This window comes from Coffea eugenioides, chromosome 2 (genome assembly GCF_003713205.1).
Source record: "Coffea eugenioides isolate CCC68of chromosome 2, Ceug_1.0, whole genome shotgun sequence".
In the NCBI taxonomy this organism is placed as follows: domain Eukaryota; kingdom Viridiplantae; phylum Streptophyta; class Magnoliopsida; order Gentianales; family Rubiaceae; genus Coffea; species Coffea eugenioides.
Window position 1 is genome coordinate 75,456,521 of NC_040036.1, and position 12,907 is coordinate 75,469,427.

Below are 12,907 nucleotides of genomic sequence, written 5' to 3' on the forward strand. Positions count from 1 at the left end.
GAGGAAAATCACTTAATCTTGAAATGGAAAAAAAATGTATGGGCCAGGCCAAGTCTCTTCTGCTAAGTAGTAGATTACTCATTAATGCACTCGATTATAATTAATCCTTATGGCCCTTTCAGCTCCACCGCCCATTTCCAGAAATTAATCCCAAGGAACAGATCATCGTTGGATCAAATCCTCTGCCAGATGTATAGTCTGGATTTAGTGTGGAAAAAAATAGTATCACTCCAGATTCAAATGAAACTGACAGGAAATGGCGGAACATACGACGTCATTTATGTCGGTAATCCACCAAGATTCATCCACGTAATTTACCAAATGTTCTAGCTCCAACATGATTTCATTTTCAATGCAAATCCACTTTCTTGATTTCTTCCTTTGTTTTAGGTCCTCACCAACGCCTATATAAACCACCCCATCCCAGGAACCTAGAACACATCAAACGAAAGCATCTGAATTCTCATAGCAATTCGTAGTTTTACACAGAAGGTCTTCTTCTTCTTCTTCTTCTTTCTTCTTCTTTACTTTTGAATCATCTCTTACGTTCTTCATTTGATTACTTTCTTGGCAAAAGAAAGAGAGAAAAAAATGGCTCCTGATACCGTTAGTAGTGCACCAGTCCCTGGTAGTCTTGTTAAGGCTGCTAGTATATCTAGCCGTGCCTACGTTACATTTCTGGCAGGGAACGGTGACTATGTGAAGGGTGTGGTTGGTTTGGCCAAAGGGTTGAGGAAGGTGAAAACTGCCTACCCGTTGGTGGTTGCAGTTTTGCCTGACGTCCCGGAGGAGCACCGCCGCATACTGGTGAACCAGGGCTGTATAGTCCGGGAGATTGAGCCTGTTCATCCTCCTGAAAACCAGACTCAGTTTGCCATGGCCTACTACGTTATCAACTACTCCAAACTTCGCATCTGGGAGGTTAGTGTTTATTTTCATGCACGTTATGATTTATTTGAAACGCGAAAAATCATGCCTAGTTGTTGTGGAAATTGATTTTTTTTTTTTTTTGGGGATGCAGTTTGTGGAGTATAGCAAGATGATATACTTGGATGGTGATATTCAAGTGTTTGAGAACATAGATCACCTCTTTGAGTTGCCAGGGGGATACTTTTATGCTGTCAAGGACTGCTTCTGTGAGAAGACTTGGAGCCACACCCCACAATACCAGATTGGGTACTGTCAACAGTGCCCTGATAAGGTCCAGTGGCCTCAAGAGTTGGGTCCTAAGCCCCCTCTTTACTTCAACGCCGGCATGTTTGTTTATGAGCCCAGTCTTCCCACATATGATGACCTCTTGAGCACCCTCAAGATTACCCCTCCTACCCCTTTTGCTGAGCAGGTAAATAATTGATCGCAATTTAGTTATAGCAATCCTTTTTTCCTAGGTTGGTTGGTTACTGTGTTAGTAACTTTTTTTTCTTTTTGGGCGGTGGTGAATGTGCAGGACTTCTTGAACATGTTCTTCAGGGATGTTTATAGGCCAATTCCGCCAACTTACAACTTGGTTTTGGCCATGCTATGGAGACATCCGGAGAACGTTGAGCTGGAAAAGGTGAAGGTAGTCCATTACTGTGCTGCTGGATCCAAGCCATGGAGGTACACTGGCAAGGAAGCCAACATGGATAGAGAAGACATCAAGGTGCTAGTGAAGAACTGGCGGGATATTTACAACGATGAGGCGTTGGATTACAAGAGGTCCTCTGCAAATGTTGCTGTGACGACTAGGGGTGAAGCTAATGCTAGGAGGAGTCTAAAAACTAGAGCTCTTCGCTCCATTCCGGCCCCATCTGCAGCCTGAAATATGTAGCTGTGATTTCATCGAGAGAGAGAACTTTAATTATGTATATGGATATATGAAGCAAATCCATCGTACTGTTAATAGGCCTTCCAGCATTTTTAGAAGGATGGCTCTTTCATAAGAGATTGATTTTTTTTTTTTTGTGTTTCACATTTCTTGGTTTTGTATAGATTCGAATCATGTTTTGTGTATCACATTGCTTGGTTTTGTATAGATTCGAATCATGAATATGAATTATATATATGTTAATGAAAGGAACTGTTAATTCTGCTATGTCTATAATTTGGTTATTTCAGCCATGATCCGTAATATTAATAATTAGTATCGTAGGATTTATTGTTTGATTTTCCAAGTATAAAAGAAGATTCAAACACAATCGCACGCATAAATTAATGCATTTTAAGATTTTTCTTTAATTGACCAAGACAATTTTTGCTGAGAGCTGTATTTTCTACAAGCTTGGTGGCTGCGGGTTTTGGATAAAAATAGAGGCTGAAATCTAATTTTGAAAATATATCATGAAGGGCATCCAGCAGGGAGATTCTTAGAAGGCCTAAACACAGCTTTTAATACAAGATGAATGTAAATGGAGGATGAAGAAAATAGCATATGCTTTTACTGGCTTATTTCCTAATTGGATAAGATATATTTATTGAAATAAGCCCAAGTTGAAAATGATAGGAAATAAATATTTGCCATTTTTTCCTTTTCATTAACAGTAGAATAATACAAGCTGCAATGAATATCCGAGGACAGCAAAAACCTTTCAAGTCATCGGTCAAAGCTGCATGGGTCGGTTTTTTTAAATACAAATATCGTACGTTATCCAGAACGACCTTTTCCAACTATCGTAAGTCTCCTAGCATTAGAGACCGGACGGAAGTATTTTAGACACGTTACATCACAGGAGTGGTATTTAGTTTTTTTTCTTTCAAGTATTTTCACCAGAATAAACACTAAAATTCGAGACCCTCTACTTGATTAAATGGTAAATATAACCAAAATTCCTGATATATATATATATATATATCCATTATTAAGGCCCTATTTGATAACTCAATTCAGCACTTAATAGATTCTGATCTTAACATATTTAGATCGTTTGATAAAGAAAAATAGAATATTTGAATTAATTAAGTGGTATTGAATTTTCTAAACAAAAACTTGCCACCAAAATTAGGTGATAAATTATTCATTTATCACTGAACGTAATATAGCACTCAAATTTATTATATTTAATACTTAATAATTTAATTATTTCAGACTTTAGTTTTCAAATTTTAATTTTATCAAACGCACTCTAAGCCCTCGTGTGCGCGTGTGTGTGTAAGTTTTTAGATTTTGCATCTTGAACCATATTCTCGCGAAAGGAATTTAAGTAAAAATTTCACTTAATCCTGTGAATCAATAAATTTTTGAAAAAAAAGTTTCATTTAGTTCATAGAACAAAACAAATAGATCTCATTGGCGACCTTAACCCTGTTGTTATTTTGGGATCATATCTAATATTCTAAGTGTCCCTCAATTTGGACCTTTCCATACAATCAAATAGAAAGGTTCAAGGTGCCATATTCTAGAAGTCCAAACTATGTAATTGTATAAATATTCACTCCAGTCACTGGCCCTGATTTCGGCATCCGCTTTCTTGTAGTCAAGGTAACGACTTCAGATATGACTATAGCTTCCATAGTGTGAGTGTGTGACAGGCGTTGTGTACAATATATAGACACACACACATAGTCCTGCCCGAATTCTCTCAAACTTGCTCGTGTCTGATGATTGTTAATTATATATCTGAATTGATTGCTAAGTATCGGCTCCCATCAATTCAATGGACACTACCTCAGCTGCTTCCCACTAGCAGAAGCGAATACTTGAGACTTGAAAAGCAAAGGGGAAATCCGGTCGGCCACATGCAAATCAATTTCATTTCTTCCTGCCGTGGCTGGGCAGTTAATTGATGCTATGAAAATGTGGATGTGTGCTTGGTCGGTTACCGTTTGCTTAGAGGTCAATGGACAATGGTAGGCTATAATAATAATAATAATTTGTTCGCACTTTTGCACTTTTTCGGTTACTATGGAAGCATAGATGATTGATTCCTAGATGAAATGAAGCTTCTTTGAATCTTCATGTTGCAGGGATGTGATTGTAGGATTTTTTTTTTTTTTATCGACTTTTAAGGTGTCTTCTGGAAAATATATTTACAAACAAAAGTCTTGCCTTCGACAAAAAAGACAAACGATTGTAGGATACTCGAGAAATCAAACAAAGTCCAAAGAATTTGGATACTTTTGCAGAGTATTTTTGCGCGTAAATGGCGGAAGTGTCTACCTGTCAAGGCTACAGCATAGGAGCCTGCGGTGGACTGCACCGTCCGTGGTTACGGCCATTGAATGTCGCTCCAAATTAGTCCCCCCTGTTCCACCGCCCATTATCCAAAGAGATAATATCAGAAACCTCCCCTGAAATTCTTTTTAATATCATATAGTACTCTTAAAGTTTTGAAAATATCATTTTATCTCCTCTAATAATTATAAAATGATGGTATTAAACCACACTTGATATATAATTCACATATCAAATAAATGGAGTTCAAAAAAATTAAAGAAAAAGAAATGAAAGTCACTTGTTTCTCTTTCCCTTTTTTCCAACATTCTCTTTTACTCTTTTTTTTTTTCTTTTGGATGACTATGGATTTTTTATTTGTGAATTATAGTAAGTTGAATTTATGATGATTTAGCACAACTGAAAGGGTTGAACCATGGGTTGAGAAGAAGTTGAGAAAAAAAAAGGATCATAAGAAATTAATTTTGAACATATAAAGTTGAATTAGTGCTAATTTATTTATTTACGAATATCTTTATTATTTTTCAAATTTATAGTTTTATACACTATAGTTTTATGATGTGGTGGTACTATTAGAAATTGTTTTTTAGGTGGTAGTTTTTCTTGGAGTAAACAAAGTGGTTTAGTTATATATTTTATTTAGCAAAATAAGTAAAAGGGTAGTTTAAGGATTTTAAAAATTTTGTTGCACAAATAACAAAAGTAAGAAAGGTAAGTGATATTTTCAGAACCTTAGAAGTGCTAAATGATATTTTGAGAAACCTCAAGAGAGATTTTTGATATTATCCCTTGTCCAAATTCCAAACTAGGAGCAAATTCGAAATCCAGATTCATATTTAAATTCAACTGGAGCATGAAACCATTACCGTCAAATGTTTGATAAAAGAATATTAAGCAATGACGTCCATTTTAAAATTAAGGGATAATTTTGGAAATTCTCTTTGAAATTTCTCATAATATCATTCAATTTTTTAAAGATTTTTAAAATCTCATTTATCTCTCTTGTCAATTTGACAAGACTAAATATCCCTATTAAAAGTCATAAATTGACAATATTACCCTAGCACTTTTAATAAGTTTTAATTAAAAGTCAAAACAAAATAGGATTTTTAAACCAAAACATAACTGCATTTCCATTCAATACTGGTCCATATTTCTTTGTATTGAGGTGGTTGTGAGATGGCAAAGGATTTAGTTGAATAATTAACATCTTGAAACATAGACAGTTACAAGGAAGTTAAGAAATTTTTTTAGGAAATATATTTTAATACATAAAGTAGTTTAAGTTATAATAAAAATTAAAATAATCTTTTTATATATATGGTTTGTAATATAAATCCTACTTATAGAAAAATATTTTATAAATAACTCAAAAATTAAAAAATTAATAAAAATAATCTAATGACCAAATATATATCGAGGAATATCCTAATATATTTTAATTAAAAAATCATGCATTATACTAGGTAATAATTATTGTATATATACAAAATTACTCATTATTGCATTTATATGTGTTCATATTTTCATTTTTCCAAAATTTAACCTTATTTTATTTTTTATTGTTGTTGTAAGCTTCATAAGTAAGGTAGGATAAGGGTATTATTGGAACAACACTTTTATCTTTCTTGCATTTATTCCAAAGGGGCTAAAATGTTACCAAAAAAAATGTCAATTCAAGGGAAGTAGGTGCGATTTTAAAAACTTAAAGGGCACTCAGTGATATTATAAAAAAGGTCAAGGGAGGTTTCTAAAATTATCCCTAAAATTTATCCACTACGGATTCAAGTCCTCTCCTCAGTCCTCTCCACTCCAATGCAAATAACGGTTACTTTCTTCGGTTAAGTCTTGAGCAATGCCTATATAAACCAAGCCCTTGATGCAAAAACCTCAGAATCATCAAACTATCTCTCCAATCATTCATCTTTTACAAAGAAAACATACCTTCTTGTTAATTCATTAGATCATTTATATTACAAGAATGGCTCCTGATATGGTTAGTAATACTAATTCGCCAGTCACAAGTGGTCTTGTCAAGGCTGCTAGTTTGTCTAGCCGTGCCTACGTCACATTTCTGGCAGGCAACGGTGACTACGTGAAGGGTGTGGTTGGTTTGGCCAAAGGGTTAAGGAAGGTTAAAACTGTCTATCCTTTGGTGGTTGCAGTTTTGCCTGACGTCCCTGAGGAGCACCGTCGTATACTGCTGAACCAGGGCTGCATTGTCCGCGAGATTGAGCCCGTCTATCCTCCTGAGAACCAGACTCAATTTGCCATGGCATATTATGTCATCAACTACTCCAAGCTTCGCATCTGGGAGGTGAGATACTTCTACTGCTTGATCCAGGTTAAGTGTCATGTTTTCTTTTATCTTTATTCTTAATCCCAACACTAACACTAGAGAGAAATTTGATTTGATTATAATGCTTAATTTTGCCAGCAAATTGATGATTCTTTTTTGTTTCTGTTGATGCAGTTTGTTGAGTATAGCAAAATGGTATACTTGGATGGAGATATCCAAGTGTTTGAGAACATAGATCACCTGTTTGACTTGCCAGACGGATACTTCTATGCTGTAAAGGACTGCTTCTGTGAGAAGACTTGGAGTCACACCCCACAATACCAGATCGGCTACTGTCAGCAGTGCCCTGATAAGGTTCAGTGGCAAGAAGAGTTGGGTCAAAGGCCCCCTCTTTACTTCAATGCCGGCATGTTCGTATACGAGCCTAGTCTTCCCACCTATGATGATCTCTTGAGCACCCTCAAGATCACTCCTCCTACTCCGTTTGCTGAGCAGGACTTCCTGAACATGTTCTTCAGGGATGTTTATAGGCCAATTCCTCCAATTTACAACTTGGTGCTGGCCATGTTATGGAGGCATCCAGAGAACGTTGAGCTGGAAAAAGTGAAGGTAGTCCATTACTGTGCTGCTGGATCAAAGCCATGGAGGTACACTGGCAAGGAAGACAACATGGACAGAGAAGACATCAAGGTGCTAGTGAAGAACTGGTGGGATATTTACAATGATGAGACATTGGATTACAAGAGGTCCGCTGCAAATATTTCTGCCACAATTGGGGGTGAAGCTGAAGCTAAGAACCTCAAAGCTAGAGCTCTTCGCTGCATTCCCGCCCCATCTGCCGCTTGATCATTCGCCTTTTCTTAATGACAGAAATATGTAATTTCTGATTATTGTTAGGTACTTGAAGTGCCTGGGATCTTGTTAATCCATTGTACTTGTAATTGGCCCTCCTGTAGCTTTTTGAGGTTGGTCTTTCATAGGAGACTGTTTTGCGTTTCCATGTTTTAAATAGCTTGGCTTTGTATAGATTTGAATCAGATATTTGAATAGCATATATAACAGAAGGAACTTTTTTTTTTTTTTTGTCTTCAGATGGTTGTTGTTGATGATCTGCTGTGTCTACCATTAGATTCCTCAGTCACGATCTGCTATGTCCACCTATCGATATGTTTTTGTAGGATTTAATCATAATGGTACACATAAATGAAATGAATTTTAAGTTTTTTTTTTTTTTTTTTTTTGAATTGACCAAGACAATTTGTTTGATAGCTGTTTTTTTCTGCCAGCTTGGTGGGTGGGTAGAAACAGTTTTGGATGGAATAGAGACTGAAACCAACAACTTTGAAGTTACCATAAGAGCATCCAGCAAGGCAGCTAATTCTCTGCAATAGTGGATGGGAAAGATTCGGAAGACAAACAATTTCAGTACTAGAGAAAGGTCTTATTTAGAAACGTTTAATATGGCTTTTGGCATAAAATGACTGTGTATAATAAAAAAACTTTTATAGGCTGATTTCCTGTTAAATTAAGGGTTTTTTTTTTTTTCCTTGGGTAAGATATCTGTAGAATGAAGCCTACATTAAACATGATGAGAAATGATTCTGCTAATTTTGCCTAAGAGAGGTATATGAGTATTTCCCTCTTGTTAACAGTAGATGAATTCAGCTTGCATGGGATGTTCAAGGAAAGCAAAAGGCTTTCAAGTCGCTACCAAATTGCATGCCTGAAGTTTTGGTTAGAGTTCTCAAGTCCCCACGGTAAGTACTTGATAGTAGCCTAAACCTTCTAGGCCTGTCAATTGGGTTGGGCTAGTTTGAGAGCCTTATGCGTGGGAGCTGAGTTGATTATAGACCAAAATATTTTCCCCAATTTAAATATGAGCTGAATTTGGATTGCACTAAACTCAAATCATCTAATATATATACTAGGGCTCCTATTTGATTCTTTAATATCTTTACCTTTTTATTTGATTATGATCCATTACTAGGCTAATTGAATCTTATAACGGACAAGTTCGAATAAATAAACTCATCTTACAATGCAATCTCATCTTTCTTCAGGAACCAATTATGATAATATCTAAGAAACTATTCATTTATTTATTCTAATGTAGTATCGTTTTTTTCTTTGATATATATCTTTTCTTTTTTCTTTGAATTTTACAGGTTGTGAGAGAATTAAGAAGATGTATTTATTTAAATCCAGTCAACTAATTGAAATTTAAATGGCTACTTTTATGATAAATTGTTCTTTTTAATCTCTAGTTGATAAGTTTATGGATGGTATGGTAAACTATATTTATTTTTCATATGAACTTCAAATTTATTTTATCGATATAGCAACTTTTTTTTTTTATATTATAGAAAGTCTGTGGATTAGATTTAGATAGTTGTTTGGTTCAACTAGGTTGTGTAAATGTAATAGATACATGTCGTGAGTTTGAACCTACTCGAATTAAGCCTCATACCCGATTTTATTTTATTTTTGTGAGTCGAGTGTGAGTTATGAAGATGCGAGCCTAACTGAACTGAAACTGGGCTCAAATGAGTGAAATTTTATGTGTGCTATATTTGAATATATCAAAGCCCAACTCAAATACCCAATTGACAAGTCTAATACCATCCTGTGATTCGTAATGTGCACAGCATCTTGGACACGTGTTGCATCAAGGAATGGTATTTTTTTTTTCTTTTTAAAGTATTTTACCAAAAAAGAAAAAAAGGTAAATCGAGACCCACTTAGTTGATTAAATGGTACGTGTAACTATAAAGCTTGATATACATGACAACGGCAAAAAAAAATTGATATATATATATATATATACACAAACACACACACACACATATGTATATATATGTATATATATATGTATGTATATAGCAAACAGCAGATATTATGTCGCCACTAAACCCTCCCTTAATTCTCCCAAAATGGCTCATGCCAATTATCTCAATTGATTGTTAAAGTAGCAGCTCCTATCAACTCAATGGACCCCTTTCCTACAACTTTTTAAGGCACTATCTCACTTATTTCCAATTATTAAAGGAGAAATCTAGTGGGCATTGTGCAAATCTTTTATTTTACAGTTTATTGCGCTTCACGACTCTCAAGTATGTCTAAATTGGATCTTGTCCTAAATTTCTAATTTTTTGCAATCAGCTACTTTCAACTTTTTATTTTTCATAATCCACTACAATAAATTCAATTAGAGAAAATGGCTGCAGATTTAAGATTCTTAAAAGACCATTTTAACAATTACTACTTTTTTTTGTCTCAAATATACCCTTAGTGTGCTTGGTCCGTGACAGTAGCGCTAGAAGTGTGTAGTAATAATGAGTGCTTAATGGTAGACAGAATAAATTTGTTTGCACTTTTACACTTCTTCAGTTACTATAGAAGTATAGACTATTGAGTTGTTAAATGAAAGGAAGCTTTTTTAAATGAAATGTTGTAGGATTGTAGGGCAAATAGAAACCTTGCTAATACATTGGTATAATCATGGCCTCATTTGGATGGTGAGCATTTTTTGGTATTTGCATAAACTTTTATTATAATTTACTGTAGAATTTGTAAAAAAATCTTAGTGGAGCAATTTAAATATTTTTTAATTTTTTTAATTTTTTTTCTTCCTTTTTTTTTCTCTCTTCTTCTTCTTTCCTTTCACAACTCCTATTTCAACCACCGTTTTTCTCTCCTCTCTCTCTCTCCTTCTTTTCCTTTCTTCTCTTCCTCCCTTCCTCTCTCTTCATCATTCTTCCCTTCCTGGTCATTAGTTCTATCTCACTCTACTTGTGCAACCATAGATCTCTAGTCGTGCGACTAGAGTTCATGTTGAAAGGGAAGGGGTGAGATGAGAGGTAGAGCGGGTGGCGGGGAAGGGGGGAAGAGAGGAAGGAGTAGGAGGGAGGAGAGAGAAGAAGGAGGGGAAAAAGGGAAGAAGAGAGAGATAGAGAGAAGAGAGGCACAAAAATGGGGAAGGTGATGTCGGCAATGATCAGCAATGGTGGCTGAGGTGGGGGAGGAGGAAGAAGAAGAAAGAAAGAAAATTGTATTGTTTTTTTATAATTTAGAGCATGTATTTTAAAAATTTTGGGATGTGGTCACCCAAAATGGGATGGCTGGCATCGAAATTGTCTCGAATGCACTTATGTTGCTTTGCCGCCAGCTAAGACATTATCACCCCATTGTTTGGCAGCCAAGTTTTTTGCCAAGTTTGTCTGATACAAGTTTTTTAAAAATTTTATTAAAAATTTTAATTACAATAACCTCAAAAAACTTTTCAAAATTTTAAACTATATACTTCAAAATATTCAAAAAAAAAAAAAACACACTTCAAAAATTTTTTTAAAAAACTTCTACAGTAAGCTACAGTAAAGTTTTAGACAAACACCCCAAAAACTCACTTGCCAAACGAGGATATAATAAAAGTTTTGGGGTGTTTATTGAGGATTTCTGTATACAAAATTGTAAAAAAATTGCCTATTAAAAATATGATTAAAAAAACTCACCTACCAAATAGGGCCATATAGTTGGTTTTGATGAGTATCATACTTATATTTAGCGGTTTGTATTTTGAAGGGCATATGAATTCTACCACTTACAACTATTGAAATTCGCATTTAACTTTACTAGCACATTGATATAACTTTTTCCTAAAGTGGATCATGCATATATTGGTCGACCAAAAGTATATTTGTTCACCAAAAATGATTTTTTTTATAGTACAAGAAAAAACAGAATATTAAATACAATTCACAAGGATTGCACGTGATCAACTATTTTTACTATAATGGATATTTATACATGAAAGAAAATTATGTTGTTTGAATATCTCTGAACAAATGTAGAAAGGAAGAAAAAAGATTTTATGGTGCTCAAGAAAAAAGAATAGATAAAAGGGCAAATTATCCAATTGGCCCTTGAACTCTTTGTCCAGGTAAAAATAAGTCCCTCATCTATTTTTTACTGATTTTAAGCCCTCGAACTTGTAAAATTGGGCACTTGTGACCCTTTTAGCCAGTTTCTCCGATTTTGCAACCGGAAGGCCAATTCACACGAATGTTATTGTACTTCTTCAAAGGGCATTTTTGTCGCAGCTTTGGCAAGTTTCAACTTTCAACAGATCGAAGCAGAAAAATTCATCACTTCCGGCCAAGTCGTAATTTCACCACTTCAAATCCCATCCCGACCTCGGACTCCCCTACCCATTACCGTAATTTCAGCTCTCTACTTCCTCATCGGCGTTGCCGGAATCAGCTTCTTTCTCCTCGCCGTCCTTCACCCCAGGCCCGCTCCTATCTTCCGTTGTGGTCACATTCAGGACACTTTCAGAGCCTTCTATTCTCTTTCCAGCTTGGCGACTCGGAGGAGGAGACTCTGGCATCGGAAATGCCACTGGCACGGAGCGGCGGAAGCTTCTTGGGTTCGTCGGAATTCAGACGGGGTTTTCCTCGTCAGATCGCCGAGAAGCCTTGAGGAGTACTTGGCTCCCTTCTAAGCCTGAGGGTCTTCTTAGGTGTTTCCAATCGGTTCTTCTTTCCTTTTTTCTTTTTGTATGCATTGACCTTGAACTGGTTCAATTGAGCTGTTTTTCTGACGCAATCTAGTTTGCTGGGAGAAAAAATTTATAAACTAATCAAGAGGACAAAAGACTGGTCTAATCACTCTATAATCATGCGTCTCTACTTTGTCAAAAGAGGCAAAAGAATCTGGCTTTCGGTTGGTTACAAACCGTAGGATTTCCTATTATTGCCATCCCACTACTCATCTCCTATTTCCATGGCCGCAAAATTGAAAGGCCAAACACCAAGCTAGTATTGATGAAATATCCTCTATTCATTGCCGCCGCCGTCATCGGCCTCCTGACCAGCATAGGCGACTACTTGTACGCCTACGGAATGGCTCGGCTCCCTGTTTCGACCTCTTCCATCATCATTGCTTCACAGCTTGCTTTCACTGCTGTCTTTGCTTTCCTTCTTGTCCAGCAGAAGTTTACTGCATATTCAGTCAACGCCATTGTTTTGCTGGCCGTGGGAGCTAGGGTTCTGGCTATGCACACCAGTAGTGACCAGCCCAAGGGTGAGTCCACCAAGATGTATGTTTTGGGGTTCCTCATGACGCTTGCAGCCGCGGCTTTGTACGGCTTGATTTTGCCGGTGGTGCAGCTGATGTATCTCAAGACAAAGCAAGGTTAAAATCAGGATGAGGGTCAGGTTGAGAAAACGACAGCGGCGAGGGTTTTACAGAAATGAAGGGAAGAAGTGGGAGTTGTTCCCTTTTTGCTTAGAAAATGCGGACAAAAATGCCCTTTGAAGAAGCACAATGGCATTCGTGCGAATTGGCCTTCCGGTTGCAAAACCGAAGAAACTGGCTAAAAGGGTCACAGGTGCCTAATTTTACAAGTTCGAGGGTTTAAAGTCAGCAAAAAATAGATGAGGGGCTTATTTTTACCTAGACAA

General features: G+C 36.2%; 2 protein-coding genes and 1 pseudogene across 2 annotated transcripts; all 3 read left to right on the plus strand.

Moving 5' to 3' along the window:
• The first annotated feature begins 457 nt into the window (after positions 1-457).
• On the plus strand, positions 458-2,083 carry LOC113762391 (galactinol synthase 2-like). The gene is made up of 3 exons (XM_027305833.1): positions 458-921; positions 1,022-1,342; positions 1,448-2,083. The coding sequence occupies exons 1-3, from the start codon at positions 592-594 to the stop codon at positions 1,799-1,801; spliced, it is 1,005 nt and encodes a 334-aa protein (XP_027161634.1). The 5' UTR covers positions 458-591; the 3' UTR covers positions 1,802-2,083.
• Positions 2,084-4,118: 2,035 nt separating this feature from the next.
• LOC113760278 lies at positions 4,119-12,643 on the plus strand (annotated as a pseudogene).
• Positions 6,074-7,529, plus strand: LOC113762390 (galactinol synthase 2-like). The gene is made up of 2 exons (XM_027305832.1): positions 6,074-6,467; positions 6,624-7,529. The coding sequence occupies exons 1-2, from the start codon at positions 6,132-6,134 to the stop codon at positions 7,293-7,295; spliced, it is 1,008 nt and encodes a 335-aa protein (XP_027161633.1). The 5' UTR covers positions 6,074-6,131; the 3' UTR covers positions 7,296-7,529.
• Positions 12,644-12,907: the final 264 nt, after the last annotated feature.

Bases quoted from the DNA above. Each gene is read 5' to 3' on its own strand.
- LOC113762391 (XM_027305833.1), top strand. From the start codon at position 592: ATGGCTCCTGATACCGTTAGTAGTGCACCAGTCCCTGGTAGTCTTGTT. The intron at 922-1,021 runs GTTAGTGTTTAT...TTGGGGATGCAG, and splicing joins CCAAACTTCGCATCTGGGAG to TTTGTGGAGTATAGCAAGAT. The intron at 1,343-1,447 runs GTAAATAATTGA...GTGAATGTGCAG, and splicing joins CTACCCCTTTTGCTGAGCAG to GACTTCTTGAACATGTTCTT.
- LOC113762390 (XM_027305832.1), top strand. From the start codon at position 6,132: ATGGCTCCTGATATGGTTAGTAATACTAATTCGCCAGTCACAAGTGGT. The intron at 6,468-6,623 runs GTGAGATACTTC...CTGTTGATGCAG, and splicing joins CCAAGCTTCGCATCTGGGAG to TTTGTTGAGTATAGCAAAAT.